This window comes from Ascaphus truei, chromosome 4 (genome assembly GCF_040206685.1).
Source record: "Ascaphus truei isolate aAscTru1 chromosome 4, aAscTru1.hap1, whole genome shotgun sequence".
In the NCBI taxonomy this organism is placed as follows: Eukaryota; Metazoa; Chordata; class Amphibia; order Anura; family Ascaphidae; genus Ascaphus; species Ascaphus truei.
In genome coordinates this window covers 265,099,462-265,125,141 of record NC_134486.1, presented here as the reverse complement: position 1 = coordinate 265,125,141, position 25,680 = coordinate 265,099,462, and the positions used below count along the sequence as shown (strand labels likewise).

The following is a 25,680-nucleotide window of genomic DNA, read 5'->3' as shown; positions in this document are numbered from 1 at the left end:
TCCAGGAGATGCTGAGGGTCCGCGTTGGTATGGGGAAATGGGACAGGCTTTTGGTGATCCTTCTGGCTCTTCTCATGATGTTAGTGCCACCAGTCATAGCAGGGTCCAGGTGTACTGGAGACAGTCCCCACCATGACAGTCTTCTAGCATACCTCTACCCAAAAGAGAATGTCCCACTCCCAGCCGGGAGGAACTAGAACTGCCTATAATTTAGAACGCCTCCTCTCCAGTACAGAGGGGGAGGGCACAAGGTTTGCGTCAATTGGCTGTACACAGACCCAGTTCACCTTCACCCCTGTCACTTAAAGAGGCTGCATGAGGGGAGGGTAAACCCCACAGGATAGCCTGACACTGCCTGTAGCTACTAGGACTTATGTGATAGGAGGCAGAAAGACAAGTCTTGCTAGATCTGTACATGGCCCCTGTACGTTTCTGAGGCTCTAGTGAAACCTAGCCCTACACTAACCCTCCATCTGGTTTTATAATTTTCTGATTAAAATTGCAAATCAATATATACATGACCCAAAAAAAAACCGCAAGCATTGGTAAAAGTAATGTGAGAAAATACTTGGTTTCCCCCTTTGCTTCTCTTTCAAATTGCATTAACTTGGCCCCTCCTTATGTAATAGTATATTTCTCTCAGTCTCTGACAACAGCTAAATGTTTGCACATATTTTAAGTACAATACTGTAGGTGCTATATGTATGTATGGGAAGAGAGATGCAGTAGGAAAATCTTAGAATTCTTTTATCACAGAAATTCCCAGAATTAAGGTGTAATCACTGTCTTTATGTATGTATGTGTTTACATAGCGCTTCACAGCAGTAATACACGTGACAATAATAGAAGTAACAAATAATACAAATAACAGATCACGGGAATAACTGCTTCAGACGTAAAAGTAACATTTAGGAAAAGGTGTCCCTGCTCCGAAGAACTTACAATCTAATTGGTTGGTAGGAAGAACGTACAGAGACAGCAGGAGGGCATTCTGGTAAGTGCGTCTGCAAGGGGCCAAGTTTTATGTATGAGGTGTAAAGTATCAGCCACGGAGCTACTCATATGCTTTGTTAAGCATGTGCGTTTTAAGGTGGGTCTTAAAGGTGGATAGAGAGGGTGCTAGTAGGGTATTGAGGGGAAGGGCATTCCAGAGGTGCGGGGCAGAAAGTGAGAAAGGTTTAAGGCGGGAGAGGGCTTTACATACAAAGGGGGTAGAGAAAAGACATCCTTGAGCAGAACGCAAGAGTTGGGATGGTGCATAGCGAGAAATTAGAGCTGAGATGTAAGGAGGGGCTGAAGAGTGTAACGCTTTAAAAGTGAGGAGGAGAATTGAGTGTGTGATGCGGGATTTTATAAGATGCCAGGAGAGTGATTTCAGCAGGGGAGACGCTGAGACAGATTTAGGAAAGAGTTGACTGAGTCTGGCAGCAGCGTTTAGGATAGATTGTAGGGAAGACAGGTGAGAGGCAGGAAGACCGGACAGCAGGAGGTTACAGTAGTCGAGATGGGAGAGAATGAGGGCCTGAGCCAGAGTATTAGCAGTCGAGCAACAGAGGAAAGGGCGTATCTTTGTAATATTGTGGAGGAAAAAGCGACAGTTTTGTTTTATAGGTTTCTACAGTAGTGCGATTAGAAATATTTCAATGTTGTGGAATTAACATCCCATATACACAAATAATAAATGCTGTTGCCATTGCAAAAGTGCAGAGTTTCAACTTGCACATGGAACAGAACCCTCTGCAGTTCCCTCAAAGAAATCCTCCTAATAATGAACCAAAAATAATAACATTTTATTAGATATCAAATCTTAATCTAAAAACCTGATCAAAAAGCTTGGGAATTATATACAGTATGAGTCGTAACAATGTGTCAAACTTACTAGTTTCTGGTAAACTACATATATATCTGTGATCCATAGACAAGCCACCCATACCCCCCTCATCCCCCCCTGAGTAAAGAAACCTATGTTACCAGGGTATTCCCGATGTTGGTGGTTTTTCCCACTTCTCCTTTAAGTGTAGGGAGCACACAAAACAAACACCCAAAATAAATAGTGAACAAAGAAAATACCTTGCAAAAATAAGAGTCACTCACAAATGGTGACACAGTATAAATAGTGATACACTGATGTGAAGAGAGAGGTCCACTAGATATCGGTGAATGGTTTCTAATGTCCTATAAGTCATTGCTATTAATAGCAACACAACATTGTATCTTGACACTTCCAGACATATATACAGCTCAACCCCGTTATAGCGCGGTCCTCGGGGACCACCCGATCCGACCGCGCTAGAACCGGGGTTACGCTAATTTTTTTTTAAAATGGCCACCGCACGCCCTATTGGGAGGAGGGAGGGGGGAGGGAAGAGGTGGCCGGCAGCCCTACACGTCCCCCAGCAGCCACCGTATCTTCCCCTAGCAGCCTCACTTCCCCGAGTAGTCCACACCGATTTCCCCCCCACACCAGCCACGCTCCGATCAACCCCCCCAGCCGGCTCCGCTCTGACCCCCCTTCGCCAGACCCGCTTCGAGCAACTTAGCCAGCTCTGCTCCGACACACCCCCCTCCCCCCTCCCGATGCCAGCTCTGCTCCGGGGTGTGAGTTGCCACCACGGCAGAAGTATGAGCCCTCGGCCTCCGCACACGCTAACCTCGCTTCTCCTGCAGCCGGAACGTGCGGTGCAGCACCAGTCCAGAACTGCACGAGTACGGGGCCAATGTCAGGTTTCCGAGTGCGTGCTCCGCCATGCTCGTCCTGATCACTGCCGGGGGACACGCCAGCCAATGGGCGCGCATGTGCAAACCGGCTGCCCAGGAGCACAGTGCCACTGCCTGTCACCGGCTCCCCGGGACCTCCGGACCGGGGTGTGAGCTAGGAGCAGGCACGAGGTACCGGCACTCACCTCGCAGCCCCTGCAGGTGGCACATAAGGTACAGCAGCGGGTCAGAACCGCACAAGTACATGGCGAAGTTCAGGGTGCCGAATACCTGCTTTGGCATGGTCATCCCGCCCTTGCTCACTGCTGAGGGAACAATGCACACACTTCCACATACTTACATACTATAAATATAGACGTGCTAATAGTAAGAACAGTACAATTCTAACATGAGTTCATGTCCATTGTTGTGCAATACACACAGACGCACACTTACACACACACACACTGACATACTATAAATATTTCAGTACAAATATGAAAAACATTATAAATCAACCATTTAATTGTTTTAAAACCATTTAATATTATATATATAATATATATATATATATATATATATATATATAGTGTGTGCTAGTGCTGTGAGTGTGTGCAGTGTGCAAAATTTATTTTTATTTTTTAAAATTTGGGGTCCATGCGTACACCGCGTTATAGCGGATCGCGCTATAACGGGGATGAGCTGTGTGTGTGTGTGTATATATATATATATATATATATATGTATATATATATATATATATATATATATATATATATATATATATATATATAGCAGAAAATAGCCGTGTTAGTCCAGTTGCGATAGTGCAGAATAAATGAGTTCTTCAGTATAAGGTGATACCTTTTTTATTGGACTAACAATTTATGTCATAGGACAAGCTTTCGAGAGTTATCCTCTCTTCTTCAGGTCTAGCAATACTGATATACAAAGGATTCAATGGCTAAAACAGTGTAGAGAGGAGAAAAAAAAACAGATATTTACTGTAGATAAGGTAGGGTGTTAAATGTGTTTGAAGGGGACAGTGTCAAAGAAAGGTGGGTGGGGGGGAGAGAGAAAGTGTGGATAAGAATATATATAATATATATATATATATATATATATATATATATATATATATATATATATATATATATATATATATATATATACACTACTACACAGTATCACAATACTTAGGATTGAGTGACAGGATACAAACTACAGTACTAGGATGGTTAAAAGTATCCAACCTCCAGTTTCCCACAGAAATTATTCTGGACCATGCTAAATGCAGTTAGCAGGGTTTCAATTTGCCACATTTAGACAGAAAGGGACTTCTAGCCATGGCTCTCTTGTCACTGCTGTTCAACTGCCGAGGGACAGTAGGCTGCGGCCAATTGTCCTAGACTGATCTTTACATGCCTGCTAAATTAGTTAACCCTTTTAGTGCCTAGGATTTGTGCCATCTACCTGACCAAACAAATGTTCAACATTTTGCTATCAATATCTTGAAGTATGATTCCTGTTAGCAACTTTCTACATACAGTACCTGTGAAGACGGTACGTTGTTTTTACAGCATGCGTGTAGCATTTCATTGGTATCTCTCTAGGGTGAGTTGCATTGTTTGATCAATGCAGGGTCCAAATTGGCAAAACCGTTCACTGATTTTTTTCCCCCAGAACTGAATGCAAAAGATGCACCTGATTATTGTCGAGGCAAACCTGAGCTCTTAGCATAAAAACACCCCACAAAAGTATATATTTTATGAAAGTAAGAATTTGAAACAAGTTTCCCGCACATACATTTCTGGTCTGGAATCCATTAGGAAAACGGTGGTCTTGATAAAGTATATTTCTCACAAATGTACAAACTGTAGGTTTTGCATGAAAATTTCTTATACCCCCTTATTGTAATCATGGGGAAAGCTGCGATCCATATCCGCAACATCTATGCCCCCTCCATATTAAGACAAAGGGAGAGCAGGCTGCATGGACAGAGGTGAAGCCCCAGAGGCCTGCCTGTTACCCACAGATGCTCAACACCCTTCAAGAAAAATACTGTTAAATGCTGCTGGCACGGTGTTTATGAAAATGTATATCAACTGGATATACTATGTTTTTTAAAAACATGTTAGCTGGGTTGTTTTTTTTTTTTTACTATGGAATTCTGTTTCACTGCCAATTGTGTGACAATTTGTACGTATGCATAAGACAAGGTGGGCAACGTTTTTTGCCAACTAAGATTTTGTGGTGCATTGAATTCCAAAGATAAGATGTGATTATACTGCAAAACTTGGACTTGTGCTAAATTTGAATACACAGCCTATCAGGAGTGGTGCAAGCTGTATAGAGGTCCAAAGCAGGTATACTGTACTCTGAAGTAACCATCACTCTAAACTTCAGTTAATATTTCTATAAACCCCATATTTTTACCCATCGCAATACAAAAATCTTATGTTCAAATAAGAAGGGCAATTTCTAAAGTTTTGGCTGGGTTAGGACTGGTTGTTAATCAGATTTCCCCAAAACCTGACACCTGCTTCATTATACTCTATCCAGGCTCTAGAACAGGAGTACGCAAACTGGGGGAGTGCAACAGATTTTAGGGGGGCATGGCGGTTACAGAGGCCCCGCACTATTCAGCGCAAGGCCTCTGTAAACTAACTTACCAGGCCTTACGTCCACGCGTCTCCATTGTGATGGGCGTCAAATGCCGTCACATGATGTCACGTGACCCCACCATCATTTAACGCTGCTTTCAAGGTATGGGGGGGGGGGGGGCAGAGCAGACGGGGTGGCGCAGCGGAGGAAGTTTGCGCACCCCTGCTCTAGAACATAAATTAGATTTTCTAATGGGATACCACATTTTTTTCTACTGTGCACTTGATTCTTTCTATACATGTATGATGCATCTGAGCCTTCTTTTCCCTCATTTACCAGTTATTGGTTCCCCTACCTCTCCCCATGTGCAACCTCTTTAGGGTAATAAGAAGGTCAGACTACTGGCGTGCTAGCTCAGATGCATTCAGGCACGCGTGTTGAAGGATCGCCAGCACTGCCTAGCACCATCAATGCCAGAAGTGGCCAACTCCAGCGCTCATGGGCCACCAACAGGTCAGGTTTTCAGGATATCCCTGCTTCAGTGCAGGTGGCTGAATCAGTGGCTCAGTCAAAGATGTTGGTGGCCATTGAGGACCAGAGTTGACCACCCCTGCTCTATGCAGTCAATTATTCTTTTGCACAAATAAAATAAAATTTAAGAGCAAGTTCTAAGTGTGGTAGTCTTAAGTATAATACATCTTTAAACTGACATTTATGTTTTAATCATGAAAGGACTTATGTCATTAAAAAAAAAGAAAGAGAGAAATTTCTAATTAAGTTTGTTGAAAATTGGATAATTCCTGCAATAAAGCACAATACACTACTTTTTAATGGCCTTTAACCAATGCTTATGGAATAACTTTCACCTTAGAAGTAGTTCAAGATATATAAATAACATTGTGATTAATAAAAATAAAAAAAAAAGTGCTTTAAAATGCGTTTTAATCCGAGACAATGAGATGATCTAGTCAGCGCTGTGATGTGTCCATTATTTTATTTTCAATTATATGCAGTGTTCAAAGAGACAGCCATTAATATAGAAAGTATGACATGGCAATTTGTACCAGCTCCCTAACCTTTTAAAATGCTAACACAGCTGTAATCTGTAATTACAGAAATCAGTGTGAGAATTGTTGTACTGTATAATTATCTTTTCCTGAAACTTTATTGCTGAATGAATTATTAATCCAAACCAGTGTTGTATAGAATTTTCAGGAACAAAGAAAAATAGTGTGTAATTAAATCGCATCGGTTTTATTTTTGCGCTGGTGTTATGCTGTGCTGTAATTGATAATTAATTGGTAAAAGTGTGTAGGAGTTTCAGGTGGGTGGCATCGGCAGTTTCCGGGTTTTGCATACTTGCCAGCGAGATCTGTGTAAATAGCTCTTTTAACATTTTATTGTCATGGATTGGTATTGCAGCACTTTGCGTTAATAATAATAATAACGGTTATATATAGCGCGTTTCTCTCAACGGGACTCACAGCGCTTCACAATGACAATATAGCGCGCCGTACGTAGCACATGAGAATTTTACAGCCCCGCTAATGCTCACGTAAGCCCATGGAGTCCGTATCGGGCCGCCTCTGAAACTTGGCGCAAAGAAGGTGCATGACCTGCGGAGAGAGGTCTGGTTTGGTTGCAAAGAAGTCATTTGAACAATAACTGTTATGATTACCAACTGGAGGGTTGGAAAGCAGGGGGAGGGTTGGTTTCTTCCAATAGTGGTAGTTTGGTACGGAAAAATCCCTTGGGCGAGAGCAGTGTCCCTGCAGCTTAGTCCCACCTACCCACCCTCCCTTGGGTTGTTGGGGCTGTTACTTTTTTTTCATGGCTGTTTTTAATAGAAAGAAAAAGTAATAAAAAAGAGTAGGAATGGGGAAGTAGGGCAGTTGAAGTAATTGTGTACTTCGCCGTGATAAGTTATTAAGTTATGGGTTTGCTATTAACTTGACCTAACAGTTGGGTTGGTTGGGGACCTCCTGGAGCAGGAGCAGGGTGCAATGGGTCAGTGACGTTTTATGGACTGTTGTGCTGGTAATGGGGCTACGTGCCCACTGAGCTGACAACAGCTGGTCTTGTCGTGTGAGCCAGTTACATGTTTCGCTAAACAACTGTGCAGCACCAAAGTGAGACGGGCATAATTCCTGCAGGTAATGTGAGGTCCACTTAGCTCGGAAAAACAGTTATCAAAAAACATTGGCATAGTAATTGGCTTCTTCTGTAACCCTTTTGCTGCCAGGGTTGCTTTAGTATCTATATATAAAAGACATATCAATGTAATTGGCTTCTTTAGAAATATTCAGTCACCCTTAAAATGAAAAGGTTCCGTACAAATATATTACATTTGACATTTTCACTGGATTTGTAAAAATAAAGAAAATGTGTTATCACAGAGTTCTTTCAAATTCATCCTCATCAGATTCTTACTGCCCTACACTTTTTGTTTGTTTGTAACGTAATAATGATGCCGTCATTAGCCACAGACCAAAAGGTTAAAGAGTGGTAATCTACAATTGTTTTTTAAGATTTTCTCAAACAGATTTATCTGGGAGAGCGTGGATACAGATATTTGGAAACCCTCTGAAGATGCTTCATGCTTCTCAATGCATTACTTCCTGGTAAAACATTTTATAAATAAAGAAATAAATCTGTACAATTTTTTTTTTTAAACTTGGAGTATCTCCATGGTAACTAGATGCTAGTTACCATGAATATATTCCAAGTTTAAAAAATAATTTGTAAATACGTACAATTGCCTGATTTGTGATACATTTGTAGGCCCTTGCATATACACGATTTAAACATGCCACAGCTATTAGTTGTAGATGTATTTCTTTATTTATAAAATGTTTTACCAGGAAGTAATGCATTGAGAGTTACCTCTCGTGTTCAAGTATGTCCTGGGCACAGAGTTGTGATAACAGCATATGGTTAAATTAAATGAACAGAGGTTATACAGTCAATTCAGACATTTCATGGACAGTTAGAGTTGGAAAATGGAGTACTGGGGGGGGGGGGGGTAAAGGGATGGTGAGTTTCAGATTGACATAGATCAGCTTTAACATCACCAAACATCACCAAACATCAGCGAACGGCAGCAAACTGCTCACGCCCTTTAGCTGCCCTTCGGCTGTGCCAAAGGATGTCCGCCTTTGGGGTGACGGAGATGTAGACTGAAGGGGTTCAGATTGAATAGAGCTGTGGTTTCCAAATGCTTTGTCCTCCTGGGTCATTAACATTCCAGTGGGTGTGGTTGACGAAACACATAGCAGAAGGCAAACCCAGATATTAACCCTTAGCACATTGGTTCTGTGTAGAGGGGAGCAGCTCTTGGGGAACTCTTTCCGGCGTCTGCCTTTGGGCGACGCAGATGCAGACTGAAGGGGTTCAGATGAGACTGCCCTTTTAGGTGTCACCTAAGGTAAATTACTTTTCAGCTTTTCCACAAATTATTGGTTTGTCTGTGTGTGTGTTTACTGGTTTATTTCCTGTGTATATATAATATAAATTATATGCCAATATTTATAATCAAAGAACTGTTTAAAGAAAAAAAAAAAAAAGGGAAGATCGTGAATGAAAATGAAGTGGTAAAACAAACTTGGTTTACATCTTTCCAAAAAAAACAAAAAAAAAACAATCTACTGCTTTTACCTGTTAGCGGGACTTTGTTGATTCACAGAGGAGTTTACTTGTTGTTATTGCTCTGATGAAACTGTTGGGACCTCCGGCTATGTAGTGGAAAAATAAAAAGGCAAATATCACTTTGCTTTAATTACATGCCAAGTTTCTGGGGTTTCATTCAGTCACCGAATGGCATATGTTTGCTTGCTCTTCCATTCCGTAAAAGGTAGCTTTGATATTTTATTAATACACAGAAGTTTCGCAATATCCTGTTATTTAGCAATCATTTACAGACACTGGACTATGTGTGTGATTTATTTCAGAATCGTGCAACACGTACAGATGTAGCCAGCTTTATCTTGCATCGCGCTAACGCAGAATATTGCGTTTATAACGCAGAATATCACAGACTTTCCATAAGATTCAATGGCAGGGATAACGTACAATATCACATCATATCCCACCACAACAAAGGTTAAAATAACCCTAGCCACGTCCATGGTTTGGGGTTTCAGAGACTTGGTCATTTTTTTTAGCCCTATTTTAGCATTTTTATATAAATTTAAAAAAAAAATCTGATTTACTTTTAGCAAGCCTGTTGTCTATCAGTTACAGAACCCACCTCCCACAAAGTAAAGTTCCATATCTGAAAATTTGACAAATGAATTGATGGTTGCTTCTGTATTGGACAAAATAATTTACCTATGGAATCTTCCGCCATTCTTTCAACAGCTTTTGGAAGTAAATTGTCGTTCTTAAAGTATTCATATCATAAGGCACTGTGAGATATCTTCGCTAATTGTAATATGTTTTGACTTCTGTTTCAGGGTGTGAACGGAATGTCTGTAGATGAGAAGACTGAATCCCCCATGTACGTGTATGAGTCAACAGTCCATTGTACTAACATTCTTCAGTGCCTCAATGACCAGTGGAAGCAGGACATTCTCTGTGATGTCACTTTGTTAGTAGAAGGGAAGGAGTTCCGAGCCCATCGGGCGGTGCTGGCTGCGTGCAGTGAATACTTCTTGCAAGTGCTGGTTGGGCAGACTGAACATGACTTGGTTGTCAGCTTGCCAGAGGAGGTACGTTCTCACCATTTTACAGGAATAACAAGGTTGTTGTGAACATATGGGATGAGCTGTACCTTGCATAATTGAGTAACGCTGCTTGGAAACCTGTATCTACATGGAGGACTATAGTACAGTGATACAGTAAATGAGTACTGTGCACAAAGTAGATATTTGATTCTGTTTGTTTTTTGTCAAACGTTATCTTTATTGGAATATAGAACAAAACTTTCAATAGAGTACAGTCACAAAGTACAGCTCTTTATTTATTTTTCAATCATAGAACTACACTTAATTCTTCAATGTGGCAATTCATTATTTTAGTGTAAATGTTTTTGTTTTTACAATATTTTTTTTGTCATTTCTGCTATACTCAAGAGTACACAAGGTGGGAAACTTACTCTACTAATCATATTTCTTTCTGAAAACAAGCAAATAATTACACTGCAGCATTTGTGAGTTTCCATAGAATCGTTTATACAGTAGTTTTCTATATAAATGTTCTATACCTCAAACTAAAATTCTCCCTAGATCAGTTATATGAAAGGACCACCATTGTCTAAACTTGACACACTTTTACAACCGTAAGCTTTTAAAAAAAAGTCTGTTCTTTCAGTCTGCCTTCCTTGAAGAATTGCTAAATCTTAACGTTTTTGTCTTTACTTCTTGCTCTCTCACATTTTCCTCTCAACTTTACCATTATAAATGTCTAATTCAGCAGATGCAGATGTATTAGAGGGAAACGGAGCTCTTGATACTAGCGATGAGCAGAATAAATGTATGTTTGCGAAGTTGGACATAATTAATATTGATAGATGGTTTGGGATTCCTGAGCATGCCTGCAACATTTTCACAGATCATAAGCATCAAGGTGTTACCTTCTCACCTTGGTAAATTTGAGATGCTGAATTATTGAAGCCGTACCCTGGGCAACGAAAGGGTCCAATGAATAAAGAAACAAACTTCTGTTTACTTCATGTTAAATGAATGAGAGAACGGTGCTGCCAATAGCTTGGAGCAGTGGTTCCCAAACGTTTCTCTCTCCCTGGGCACCCCTAATCACAGAGCTTAGTTGCTGAGGCACCCCCACAACAGGACATACACACACAACAGGACATACAGACACACACACACACACACACACAATAGGACAGAGCAAATACACAGAGGACAGGGACAGATACACAGCCTCACCGCTCTACTGCCCATGCTGCTTCCTCCTCTGCTTGACCACACCACCGGGCTCCTGTCACCTCCTGATGGGCTGCTGCTGGATAATGCAGCCAATCAGGATGGAGGAAACTGCCCAGCCCCCTAGCAACAGCCCTGCTCTGGGAGAACAGGGAAATCCCGCAGCACCCTTTTGATCCTCTCTCAGAACCCCAGGGGGCCTGCAGAACCCCGGTTGGGAAACACTGACTTAGAAGCTATATGGCGTTAAAGAGTACCAGATAACTGAAGATACAGTATAAAGTAACACCTGCATACTTCATAATGCCATGGCACCTCCACCACAGGCTTCTTTCCAAACTTGTTGCAATTTGAAAAGTGAAAACGACTTCAAGGTTTTTTTTTTAATACAGGCTTTAAAGATCTCCTTAAAACTAGTTTTTGTTTTATGGTCAGTAGAGCAATTCAATAGGATTTCATCACACTATTCAAAATCTAGCAAACAAACTTCTCTTCTCTGAAATATGAAAATGTGATGTTAAAGTCCGTAAGTACAAAATGTTTTCCAAAAATGTGCATTTTTCAGTTATATTCTTTGTTTCTTTTTTCAAAGTATAGCTGGAAAGAATGAACTATCAGACTATTCTTAAGAGCTTTGATTGGCAATATAGCCATATATTTGTTTTATTTAATTACTTATGCCCTTCATTTTATTTTTTTTTAACCAACTACTTAAGCATTTATTTCATGAAATTCCAGCTGGGCTTCATATTTTAATAGTTTCCACTTCTCTTTCAGATTTCCTTTTTTCAAAAAGGTGTCAGAGAGAGAAGTACATGGCTGTCAGCCAAGGGCACTGTAGGTCATGCCAATGTTCTTGGCAGGAGGCCACTAATCAATTAACATTACTTCATCATTGCTACTAATAGCTCTTGAGTAAATGGTGAAGTCATTTGTTATGTAGCGGTACTCTGTTCCTGAAGGAGCCAGTGCTTCTCAGAATTGGGTTGCTCCTCTCCCTGCTTGCCCAGTTTGTCTCTTTGCTAGGTTGCTTGATGAAAGTTTAATTGCCAGCCGGACAGATTGATTTTGTCTCATGTTTCTTATTGCTTCCTGAAAACAGAGACTTCAATTAAGCAGCAGAAAGCGCATCAAACATATAGGCTTTGCATGTATTACCCACGAGCTGAAGGGTTAGCAGGAGTGTGCGGTAGGTTGAAACACGAGCGCTAGAGCATCCATTTCTGGGTGTGTCTGATACCTAAATATATTGGTAATAATGGGTCACTATGTACTGTTTATAACAAAATCATGTCTTTGTAATAAATCATTGAGGCTGACTTGTCAAGCATTGTCCACAACTTTTCTTCTTTTGTGGTTGAATATTTTAGCATAAAGGGGTTTGCTCTGAAGTTTGCCTTTTCTTCACTTCAGATCAAAACGTATTAGGGCCCATGTACTAAATGCGCACATCAAGTTTCAGTGCAAAAAAAGTGATATAAACCTTTATAAAATGTGACTTCATACATAGGATGCATAATTTGTTTTTTTTAAAAATATTTTTTGATGCATGTTGAATACTCGATTGATGCAATTGAGATTACCCCTGATATATGTGCAGTTTATATTTATAGCTTTTGTTAGTAAATAGAAATAATTTTACACTAATAATTTATAATAGCCATACTGTAATTGTATTGTATGTCTTCATTTATATAGCACCATTAATGTACATAGCGCTTCACAGTAGTAATACACGTGGTAATCAAATAAATAACAGATAATATAAATAACAGATCATGGGAATAAGTGCTTTAGACATTAAGGAAGAGGAGTCCCTGCCCCGAGGAGCTTACAGTCTAATTGGTAGGTAGGGAGAACGTACAGAGACAGTAGGAGGGAGTTCTGGTAAGTGCGTCTGCAGGGGGCCAAGCTTTATGTATCATGTGATATGGAAAATAGCTGAAGCGCTCAAATGCAGGTATATCTCAAAATGATAATAAGCCAGACCACTGTACCAGGGTACTAACAATTGATATAGTACCTATTGTGTCATATAATGGGTACTATCCTCCTGAAGACAGGTGGTGTGTGGTGCAACCCACTCACCATCAGTCTCATTGGCAGGTTCCCCTGAAAAATATACAAGTACTCACATCCTGGTAGGGCAGGCAGGCAGGCTGTGCAGCTACTCAATGCAATACAGGGAAAAGGGAGACCAAAAAGCGCACCAGCACAAATGGAGCAGGAAGAACCCAGGACAAAAAATGATTAAAAGGGCACTTTAATGTGACAAAAGACCCATCCAACGCGTTTCGAACGTCACAGCGTTCTTTTTCAAAAAGAACGCTGTGACGTTCGAAACGCGTTGGATGGGTCTTTTGTCACATTAAAGTGCCCTTTTAATCATTTTTTGTCCTGGGTTCTTCCTGCTCCGTTTGTGCTGGTGCGCTTTTTGGTCTCCCTTTTTTATGTATCATGTGTTCAGAATATCCACAGTGCTATTCATATGCTTCTTTAAGCAAGTGTGTCTTAAGTTGGGTCTTAAAGGTGGATAGAGAGGGTGCTAGTCGGGTGCTGAGGGGAAGGGCATTCCAGAGGTGTGGGGCAGTCAGTGAAAAAGGTTTAAGGTGGGAGAGGGCTTTAGATACAAAGGGGGTAGAAAGAAGACATCCTTGAGAAGAACGCAAGAGTCTGGATGGTGCATAACGAGAAACGATAATAATAATACATGTTTGTTAATCTATATAATGAATCATCTGCGCTGCGTTAAATACATTTTTTAACTGATACATAGCAACTTCATTCTGCGCTAACACCACGCACAGTCTTTGGACTTGCGCCAAGTCTAACCCGGCAGACGATTTTGACACTTGGCACCACTCAAACACGAATGGCAAACACTGCGACTTTACAGCCTGCAAACAATGATGCATATTTCTGTTGTTACTCTCTTTAGCAGGGGATATTGAACTTAACCCAGACTCTCCCATTTTAAGTCTGTCCCATACCCCTGAAAATGCCCCTTTTAAATTCCATAAAGGGTTATCTGTCGCCCATATACATATTTGTAGCCTGCTGCCCAAACTGGATGAACTAAGGGCATGGTGCCTTTTGCATAAGCCCAAAGCCATAATTCTTTCCGAAACTATGCTAACTCTTAAAACCCCTGATACCTCTATCTCCATTCATGGATACTCCATTTTTAGGAATGATAGTTTAAAGAGAGGACGGGTGTTATTCTATATTGAAGACTCCTTTCAATTTACACTGTTAAATTGCCCCCCAAGCACATCCTCTTTTGAAATCCAAATCGGTAAAATGTACCTCCCTTACTCTAAGCCTATTCTTATTGCACAATTTTCTCTCTGAATGTGAAGAGTGAGCTGTTAATTCTTGGTGATTTCAACTTCAATTGGCTTGACCCTAAAAACAACAAAATCTGGACACCATTCTGTCACTAAACATCACCCGCAGAAAAAAAGGGATGTGAAGCGTGCTCCTATATCAAGTGAAGATAACAATGTGCCAAATCAGTGTCGCTACTAAACAAATTAGTGCAAAAAATCAGTGCAATATACAATGTGATAACACTTTAAAAAGGTGATAAATGTGCTAAACTTAATTAAATATGTGAAAAAAATTCAGCTCAAACCCCTATAGAAATTGATCCAATATTCTCCTTGTAGAACAGTCTTCAAGAATTGGGGAAAACTTAAATCAACTAATTTCCCAACCCACACGGACACATCTTGCAATCATTCCTTGCTAGACTGGATCTCATCCTCTTGTCCCAACAGGATCCAATCCTCTGGTATCCTACCTGACATTTTCAGTGACCACGACATAGTGTACTGTGTAAGGAAAATCAAACCACCCCAATGAAGCCTCAAAGTTCTACTCATTAAAACATTTAGAAACTTTAACCCACAACAGTTTCTGGCTGATCTTACCAATTGTTCTTGGTACAGAATCAACTTGATACCTAACCCCGATTCCAACTTGATTATTTCCAAACAGAGTTCTTAAAATGGTGTGATACTCATGCACCACTACACAGAATGAGTACAGGGGGCCCCACCTTCCTTGGGTTACAACCCACGTTATCAAGCTTTACCATTTTAGGAATGCCTTGTGGAAAAGATAAAAGTTAACTGGCACTGTCAAACAACAAACAAGAGTAGCAAAAGCCCAATATTACTCAAACAATCGTTATCAAAATACATAAAATCTAGCAAGATTCTGGAAGGTCATCAACAATATATTTCAGCCTTCTATCCACCAACAACCATCTAATATAAAAAAAGGATGATATTACACTGACAAATCACACTGCCATTGCAAACGCATTCAATGAATACTTTGTGGGGTGTGCTACTTCCCTACTATCAAAGCGCACTCTGTGAGCAAGCCTACAGCTCTCCCCCCCACCACCCCTCTTCCGACAGTGCTTACAAATTTCAATTTGTCCCAGTATCTGAAGGGATCATAACACAGGTGCTATCTGAGCAAGCTCCTCATCCCTACCACATTCAGCACCTGAGATCTGACTCCAAAAGAATGTTCATGGTCCCAAGGTTCAGCAAAGTATCCGTCCGTTCCTCCTTCTCTTACCGTGCACCCCAAAACTGGAACAATCTACCTGTGACCCTCAAAGCTGCCACTGGTCTAAATTCTTTCAAGGATAAAGCTGTCTCATATTTTAATCCTGTCTGTAACTGTTATTTATGCCCATAGCATATATATTATCTTTAACTGCTCATGAAATGCCTGTACTTTTTAACCTCTGTTCATCTAATGTAACCATGTATTGTCATCATAGCAGTGCCCAGGACATACTTGAAAATGAGAAGTAACTCTCAATGTATTACTTCCTGGTAACTCATTTTATAACTAAATAATTTTCCTGTAATCTTTCAAAACCTTTTGTTTTTCATTTATATACATTTAAACTTTGTTCCATTTTTTTGCAAATTATAGTTGAAAAAAAGGGGATGATTGGAAGAAAAAGAAAAAAAACAACTACACTTTTCATCCTGAACGCTTAGTAGAACATTTCATATCAATGTTGAACATGATTAGGCTAGAGGAACATAAGGTACTCTCTCTCGAGACCCTGAGAGCATGTTTGCAGTTTGCTGAGTGTTACTGACTCAGCAAACATTTTCAGGCTTGTTCCAACCCTTGGGGTACATTCAAGTAATAACATTATGTGGGAGGCTAGTAGAGTGCAAGTAAAATCCAGTCTATGCCCACTAACCCCGAATAATAGGTTGGCATTCAAATTATCTGTATACTTTGAGTGCAGACTGATTCCAATGAATATGCAAGTTTTATTTATTGCTGCATATGAATAATGAGAATTTCATTAGTTTATTTCCTGTGTAGTGCTGACAAGGTGTGCAGTACTGTGCATGGAATTATACAGTCGCAAAATTCTGTAAGGCAATGCCCGAAAAGTATTACAATTTACAGCCAGATCCACAAAGCTCCATGACTAACTAAACAAGGTGTTAACGTAAGTTAGCGCATTGTTAAGTGATAACGGGTATCTTCAAGGCTCAGTAGCGCAGTGTTAAGTGCTGTTTTCAGCCGTAACGGGCTGTTGCGTTGGCTAAAATGGACATTCGTGCTAATGACATGCACCTAGCCACAGGACTCGTTATAATTAACACAGGGATTTAATGATACGCTACTTAGATCATACCTAAAGGGGGCGTTGGCTCCCTCCAAAGCCTGAGAGGGCACGAGACAGAGAGTAAGTCCTAATTAACTAGAGTCCCAAGTGATATATATCCCCTCAAACACACATTTAAACATGTGGAGGGGAGACTTCCGGTGACGTCAGCTGACATGGACGGGTAGTTTTGGAGCTCCAAAGACTCTCCCGCATAATTAACAAAAATAGCACTCTTACACCTAAAAACCCAGCCCAAAATTTATCCCCCGCGAGGGGCAACAGCACCCAGATGTCCAAGCAGGCAAAGAAACCTGCAGCACAAGCGGTGGCAAAGCTTTTCTCGCCACACCAGCGAAGCCCTGATCCGCAGCCTGTGGCCCAAGATGGCGGAGGCGCACGCGGCGGCCACACGCAACAAGGCAAAACAACAGCCCGACAAAGGGAGGCCCAGGAGCAGGAAGAACCGCTCACCAGAGCCTTCATGGAAGAACTCATGGCACTACAACACACAAAGCTGCAGGCCTCTCTGCAATTAGAAATAAAAACAGCTGTAACCGGCCTGACACAGCAGATAAATGGCCTGGTAGACAAAACAACAGCCCTGGAGGGTGCGATGGAAGAGTCCCAAAGGCGCCAGACAGCGGCAGAAAAAGAAATTTTCCTGCTGCGGGAGGAACTAGGGCAGCTCAGGGAAGCGCAGGAGGACCAGGAGAACCGGGATAGGAGGCAAAACCTCCGTATCCGCAACATCCCGGAGACGGTTCTCCCTGGCCTCCTCCGCCCCTACCTAGTGGACCTCTTTGGGTCAATATGTGACTCCCTACAGGACTCTGATCTAGAGATAGACCGAGCCCACAGAACCCTGGGGCCCCGCTCTGAAGATCAAAGCAGAAGAAGGGATGTAATTGTGCGTTTGCACAGTTACACCACAAAAGAAAAGATAATGGCGGCGAGTAGGGGATTAGAAACACTCACCTTCCAGAATGAACACCTCCAGATATTCTCTGACCTGTCCAGAATAACGGTGCTGAGAAGAAAGGAGATGAAGCCCCTAACGACCTTCCTGCAGGAAAATAACATCAGATATCGTTGGGGGTTTCCTTTCAAGCTCACCGCAAACAACAAGGGCAAATACCTCACAATAAAATACCCAGAGGATATGGCCCCGTTTACACGAGCCCTTGGTCTAACGCCGCCAGCTGCCTGGACTCCGGACCAGAACCGCATCCCAGCCCAGCAAGAAGAAGAGAAAGACAACAACCCGGAGCCGGGGCGGAGGGAGACCTCTGCCCGGACGAAGACATCCAGACGGTGAGCAGATCAGCGACGCACGTGGCTCCCACCCGTCATGGATACCGAGGCCTACTCGCCGGCTGGAGTGGAACACGGGGGGCCGCCTCCTCTTCCCTGGTTGGCGGGATCCCGCGGAGCTGGTCTCCAGCGGTCTACCGCCCTAGACGGAGGAAGCCACAGGCAAAAGAGGCACACAGCTGTTGAGATCCACGCCCTGCAAGCCGAAAATCAACAGGAGCTGAGTTACAGAGCTGGGACTCGTGCTGTCGGGCTCCGGGGGGCTGGGCTCCGCGGGCTTGGGCGGTGGGGGGGGGGGGGGGGTTGGTGTTTTCTTTTGAGGGGGGGGGGGGGGGAGAAGAGGACAGCTACAGTCCAGGGAGGGCAGCAAACTGTGAGTAATCTTCACCTTGATACCGCTGATCCCCCGTCCCCCCGACCCCCCCCCCCCGCCCCCCCCCTCCGGCCCTCGCCGGGGTGCCGCGCAGGCGCATGCTCCGTCTGGGTTGGGGTGATTCCCGGGAGCCTTGGGACTGTGCCTCACGAAAGACTCAGGCTAAAACAGACTATGTAACCTGCTAATAAAATTGACGGCTCTCGGTGCTGGAAGTTATGCACAAAAGAGCGGGGTGTCGTTAGATGAGAGATAGGTCCCCCCCCCCCCCCCTTGTCCTCACCCCCCCACCCCCAGTCAGCCCTGCCCCCCCTCCCCGTCCCCCCCCCCTCCACATCCCCGGTTCAAAACGGCTCAGGAGTTGGGGCTCTCTTCGCAAGCCAAGTCAACTGTCATGCTGAAAGTTAAGCATATATCAAACCTCGGCTGAGGTTCACTGTAATATCTGTTGAAAATGCCCAAAATACAGCACAAGAGATAAACACCCTCCCTCCCCACCTCCCCCCCCTCCTCCCCCCTCCCCTCCCCCCCCTCCCCCCCCACCTCCCCCCCTCCTCCCCCCTCCCCTCCCCCCCCCCTCCCCCCTCCCCTCCCCCCCCTCCCCCCCCTCCCCCCCCCCTCCCCCCCCTCCCCCACCCCCTCCCCCCCCCTCCCCCCCCCTCCCCCCCCCCTCCCCCACCCCCTCCCCCCCCCTCCCCCCCCCCCCTTTCCATCTCCCCCTCACCCCTTCTGGCTTGCAATTGACTGAGAGACAACATCCCACACACTTGAACAAATGATACAATTGCACACAGAAGCTAAAAAGATACCCAGACAACAAGGGAGCTCTGCAGTATTGTCTGACATTTGTACTAGAAATGTATGTCAATATAAGAAGAGAAATGTACCCCCCTCCCTTACCCCCCTCCTGTCCCAATACCCCCCCCCTCTCCCCCCCCCTTTTTTTTTGCCCATAACTGATTAAGGTACCAAAAGTTAAAAGTGAACTATAGTGAATGTTGCAATCTAACTCCAAGGTTCAATGTGTAACTATACCCCAAGAGAGGTATACTGATATGACGGGCAAATTCGCCCAAACTGTATAACAAGGATAAAGAGATGTATCTCCCCCATTCCTCCTCCATCCTCTCCCCCTCCCCCACCTCCCCCCCCATCCCTCTTCCCTCCCCCCCTCCCCCCTTCCTTCCCCCCTCCCCTCTCCCCCCTTCCCTTCCTCCCCCCCTCCCTCCCCCCCTCCCCCCCCCTCCCTCCCCCCCTCCCCCCCCCTCCCTCCCCCCTCCCCCCCTCCCCCCTTCCCTTTCCCCCCCTCCCTTCCTCCCCCCTCCCTCCCCCCTCCCCCCCCTCCCATCTCCTCCCCTCCCTCCCCCCCTCCCTCCCCTCCTCCCCCCCCTCCCCCCTCCCCTCCCCCCCCTTCCCCTCCTCCCCCCTCCCCCACCCCCCACCCCACCCTCCACCCCACCCTCCCCGCCCTATCCTTCACCCCCCCCTCCCCAAACACGGATTAAGGTGTAAAAAGTTAAATGTGAACTAAAGCAAATGTCATAATTCAACCTGAAGGCCCAATGAGTAATTAAACCTCAAAGGAGGTTCGCTGAAAGGTGGGGCAAACTCGCCCAAACTGAATGATAACAAAAGAAGGATGTGGCCCCCCTCTCTCCCCCCCCCGCCCCCCCTCTCCTGGACCCCCCCCCTTGCTCAGGGATCCCCAAATAGGAGTAAAAGATTAACGCGTAACCCACAGTCAAGGAGTATTGGTGATGGTCTCCACTAACTGTATTAGAACCAAGATAGCACGGGACCAGAACGTTAGGTCCCCCCCCATGAAAACCTATATGTTAGGGTAAGATGTATATAGTTTTTGAGAGTCTGCGCCCCGGACTTGCCTGTTCCCTCGGTTTAGGGGTCAACGGACTTCTCCCAATGGGCCTTACGCCCATATGCCGGTTAATATGACCGGCAGCAAATTAAGAGGACCATTTCTGGCCCTCCTTCCACCCTTTTTCTTCCTGGCGACCCTGTCCCGCCAGACCTTCTATCTGTCCCCTTACCCCCACCCACCGCCCGCAGGCGCCCCTCATGTATCCAACCCCTCCCTCCCATACACGAGGCCTGACAAACTACCCCACATATGCCAGCTCAGGCCTAGGAGCCCTGAAACCCAAGAAAACCTCTTGACATGGGAATCCCAAGAGCTTCGGAGCCCAAGGCCCCGAAAAAAAACAAATAGTAATAATGTCTGACATTAAACTCATATCAATAAACGCCAAGGGGCTTAACTCCCTGAGGAAAAGGAAACTAGTCCTGAAAGATTTGAAAAAATCCAAAGGAGATATTATCCTTATTCAGGAGACCCACTTCAACTCTCCCACCCCTCCCAACACATTTAAAAGCGTGTTCCCACAGGCATACTATGCCTCGTCCCCATGTAAAAAGCGAGGAGTAGCCATCCTCATCAGAGCAGGGACACCATTTGCCCTCACAAAAACCCACCCAGACCCAGATGGACGATTCCTAATAGTTCAGGGTACACTTGCAGGTACACCTATCACACTAATCAATATTTATGCCCCCAACGACAATCAAGTTCCCTTCCTCAGAAAACTGCTTGAATCGCTAGAACAACAATCCTTGGGGTCACTCATCATAGGCGGAGACTTCAATATGGTAGCCTCCCATACGCAAGACAAGTCAAACCCCGCTAGTACTGCCCATCCGCCCCCCCATGCCACGCACATCTCACAATCCCAAAAGAAAGCCAAGAAATTTAGGGACATCATGGGGGAATTCTCACTAGTAGATATCTGGAGGGCCCAGCACCAGGGTCAAAGGGACTACACCTTCTTCTCTTCCCCTCATCAGTCTTACTCGAGGATTGATTATTTTCTAGGTACAAGAAATGTTCTCCAGGCCTCTGCTCAGTCAAGCATAGGATCAATCACTTGGTCGGATCATGCACCCATAGATTTAACCCTGACACTCCCTTTTACCAAAAACACACAATACAAATGGAAACTAAATGACTCCATGCTCAATTGCCCAGACACAGAGGCAACCTTACGTCAAAAACTCTCACTATATTTCCAGCAAAACATAGGGTCTGTCTCCTCCCCAGCCATGCTCTGGGAGGCTCACAAAGCCACAATCAGAGGAGATCTAATATCAATAGCCTCATACAAGAAAAAAATTAAAATTAAACTTCAAAAAGACCTGACAGAAAAAATTGCACAATTGGAGCAACAACATAAAGCCACAATGTCAAAAAAAATACTAAAAAATTTAAATTTAGCAAGGGCGTCCCTTAAACAGTCTCAACTAGAAGACGTCGAAAAGGCCCTCAGGTGGACTAGACAGAAGTATTTTGATAAAGGCAATAAAGCAGATAAACTGCTAGCCGCCAGGCTAAGAGGAACCAAGGTCAAATCCCAGATAACCCGAATTAAGTCTAGAAAGGGTCAGGTTACATACATTGAAAAAGAAATAGCGCAGGAATTTGCGGACTTCTATTCCGATTTATATAACCTCCACCCTCCAGGCCAAGACCCAGTCAGCCTTGAAACAATTACCAGCTATCTAGAGCAATGCTCCTTACCAACACTAACCCCCGAGGAATTGAAAACACTAAATGAAAAGATATCACAGGAGGAACTGAGCCAGGCCATAACCTCACTCAAACCATCTAAGGCCCCGGGCCCAGATGGGTTCACTAACTCCTACTACAAAATGTTCAGATCCACTTTATCACCTCACCTCCTCAGCATGTTTAATTCTTTCCTACAAGGCGAACCAATTCCAGCCACTATTACAGAGGCAAATCTTGCCATAATACACAAAGAGGGTAGAGACCCACTATTATGTGGAAACTACAGGCCCATCTCCCTATTAAATACAGACCTCAAAATCTACAGCAAGATCCTGGCAAACAGGTTAAATCCTATTCTCCCTAGACTTATACACGTAGACCAAGTGGGTTTTGTGTCAGGAAGACAGGCCTCCGACAATACCCGCAAAATTGTTGATATAATTGATCACGTGCATCTCACTGGTTCTAAAGCAATGATTCTTAGTCTTGACGCCGAAAAGGCATTCGACAGAATCAAATGGACATTTCTGGACCAGACTATGAAGAGGTTTGGTTTCTGTGGCCCATTTCTAGAGGGAGTGAGAGCCCTCTATCAAAACCCCACAGCCCATGTAAAACTACCAGGAGGCCTCTTGAATCCAATACAAATTAAAAATGGGACCAGACAAGGCTGCCCACTCTCCCCACTATTATTCGCGTTAACTATAGAACCCCTCGCAGCGACAATCAGGAACGACAAAAGCATAAAGGGAATACCTATCGCGAGTAGGGAGCATAAAATCTCTCTATTCGCGGATGACGTGATCTTGACGCTCGCGGACCCTCACACCTCCCTCCCTAACCTCCAAAGAGTCCTAACCCAATTCGGAACAGTCTCAGACTATAAAGTCAATATGGACAAGTCTGAGGCACTAAATTTATCCCTACCCGATCAAATATGGAAGCTTATTCAAGCCAACTATAAGTATAAATGGAGTACTACCTGTATAAAATATCTGGGAGTTAAAATCTCCAACTCCTATAACAAACTCTACCAACACAATTATCCCCCCTTATTCGATCAAATTAAGAAAGATCTTGAAGCATGGAGAAAGCACCAAATTTCATGGTTTGGTAGAATGGTGTCCATAAAAATGAACATCCTGCCCAGACTACTTTATTATTTTCAAACCCTCCCAATCCTAATCCCACAAGCAGCACTAAAAAATCTCCAATCTCAACTATTCCAATTCATATGGAATGATAAAAAACCCAGAGTCCCTAGATCAGTTTTGCTCTCATCAAAAGAGAGAGGAGGTTTGGGGGTCCCCGATATAGTCAAGTACTACCATGCAGCACAGCTGAAGCAGGCAGTGATATGGAACTGTGACCCGGCCTTGGCTTCTTGGCTTGAAATAGAAACCTACTATGCACGTCATAGCCCCTTCCAGTTAGCAATGTGGTCTCCAAACAGCAGAGGGAACGGACCACAGAGATTTGACCTTGGAGCAATGAGATGCACGTGGAATATATGGCTTAGAAGCAAAGGGAAGTACGGTCTGATAGCATCCCCCTCCCAGCTCACGCCACTCTTCGGGAACCCCAATTTCCCACCGGGGTGTTCCCTAAGACAATTCGACCAATTTCAGGGTCATAATATTAAGCTGGTTGCTGATCTGCTGCAGAAAGAGGTGCTCTTGACCTATCAAGAGCTTAAAAACAAATATAAAATCCCCGATCTCCACTTATTCAAGTATCTACAAGTCCGCCACTTCCTACTAGCACTGTCCCCAACAGCCAAATTCCCTCCACTTACTAGGTTTGAATCTCTCTGTATCAAACACAACTACCAGAGAGGCCTGATATCCGAGATCTACAAGGACCTGGAGCTCGGATCCCGGGCTCCCACTCACCGGTACATGCAAAAATGGTCAGAGGACCTTCAGATTCAAATAGATAAGGAAGACTGGGCAGAGATCTGGGAACAAGCCAAGAAAACATCAATATGTACAATAACAAAAGAGAACATCTATAAAATTATGTATCAGTGGTACCTGACTCCAGCCAGACTGAGCCAAATCTACCCCGGCACACTAGACCTCTGCTGGCGGGGATGTGGTCAAAAGGGGGACATGGCCCATATTTGGTGGTCATGTCCAGAGATTCAGAAGTACTGGAACATGATCCAGACACTTGTAGAGGACACAACGGGATTTAGACTCCCGCCTGACCCGCTGATCCTGGTGCTGGGCAAACCTACAGAGGATGTCCCTTCTCCGAGGTCCAGGCTCACCACGGCCATACTGACAGCAGCCAGGTGCTCAATAGCAGCGGCCTGGAAACAGATCAAGCCTCCTTCAAAGACAACTGTGGTCAGGAGAATAAACGAGGTAATGTTAATGGAGAAGCTCACGGCCATGCTCCAGAAAAAGATACCCCAATTCCAGAACACCTGGGAACCCTGGCTAGGGAGATAGGATCACAGTAGACCGCATAAAAGACACCCCACAGCGGGCAAACTCGCTACACATCTAATCTAAAGCTAAGGAACGGCCTCAGTCCCCCCCCCCCCCCCTCCTTCTTCCTTTCCCTCCCCATCCCCTGTTAGTCCCTCTTTTCTTCTTCATTTCTATCCCCACTTTTGGAAACTGAGAAAAAAGACCCTGGTCAAAATGTATAACTATCTTGGGCCCAAGATAACAATGTATGTAAAAACTGTTTTTTATGCTTGAAAATTGACCAATAAAAGAAATTGTTACAAAAAAAAACATGTGGAGGGACCCCTGTGCAGGGAATGGTCTAATGGTGGTCATTAGCATATTCTATTAGAACATCTCCCAGGTATCTCGGAGGTGCCCATTTCTTGTGCACACGTGTCCCTCCACGTGTTGTCTAAACGTGTGTTTGAGGGGATTTACATAGCAGTTTGGCAAAATGGGACACATCTCTCTCCATATTTCAGGGTCTGGAGGGAGCCAATACTAAGGTAAGACACGTGTAACGCAATCCATGTTATTTAAAGATGGCGCGAGGCAGTGCTAACTTAACATGGCAGTAAACTTATTCTAATGAGATCAATAGCAACTGTTGTTTTTGCATATAATTAGCTTTGTGGATTTGTATTGGCCTCAGGGAATATAACGTCCATTACTGATTTTGATAACATGATGTTATGATCTGGCCTTTAATATTTTGCTCCCTAAGTCACATGGGGGGCAAAATGATTGACTCAAGGTCATAAAGTGTCTCAAACCAGTTTCCTTAAGATATTTTGTCAATTTTAATTTGAAGCAGAAATGAAACACTGTTTCATGATGATATGTTGCAAAGAAAGTCATTTGAAGATTGTTGTGCAGTTTTAGTGCTAAGCGGCTATCGGCTGCAAACCGAAGCATGACGTTCTTGCAATCGCACCGTATACAATTCACTACAGACTTCTAGAATATGTTTCCCAAACAATTACCTCTCACAATGATACAGTCAACTGTATTTGTCTAATGCCTCATGGGTACCTTTTGGTATGCTTGCATTGCAGCCCCTGCTTTGTTAATTGTTCCGCTTCATGCGAAATTAGCCGTTTTCTTCTAATCTAAAAA

The 25,680-nt window shown here is 43.9% G+C and overlaps 1 protein-coding gene across 5 annotated transcripts in view; it reads left to right on the top strand.

The window, feature by feature from the left end:
* The window catches only part of BACH2 (BACH transcriptional regulator 2), a 308,499-nt gene that overhangs the window by 222,139 nt on the left and 60,680 nt on the right, over nucleotides 1-25,680 (top strand). For 3 of the 5 annotated variants that reach the window (XM_075597461.1, XM_075597462.1, XM_075597465.1), the window contains one exon: nucleotides 9,752-10,006. The exons of 1 other annotated variant lie outside the window; for it this stretch is intronic. In XM_075597461.1, coding sequence (XP_075453576.1) covers nucleotides 9,752-10,006 — 255 coding nt within the window. Of the gene's footprint in view, nucleotides 1-8,570; nucleotides 8,725-9,751; nucleotides 10,007-25,680 lie in introns of those variants that run through there. One more of the 5 variants, XM_075597463.1, reaches the window with a different exon arrangement.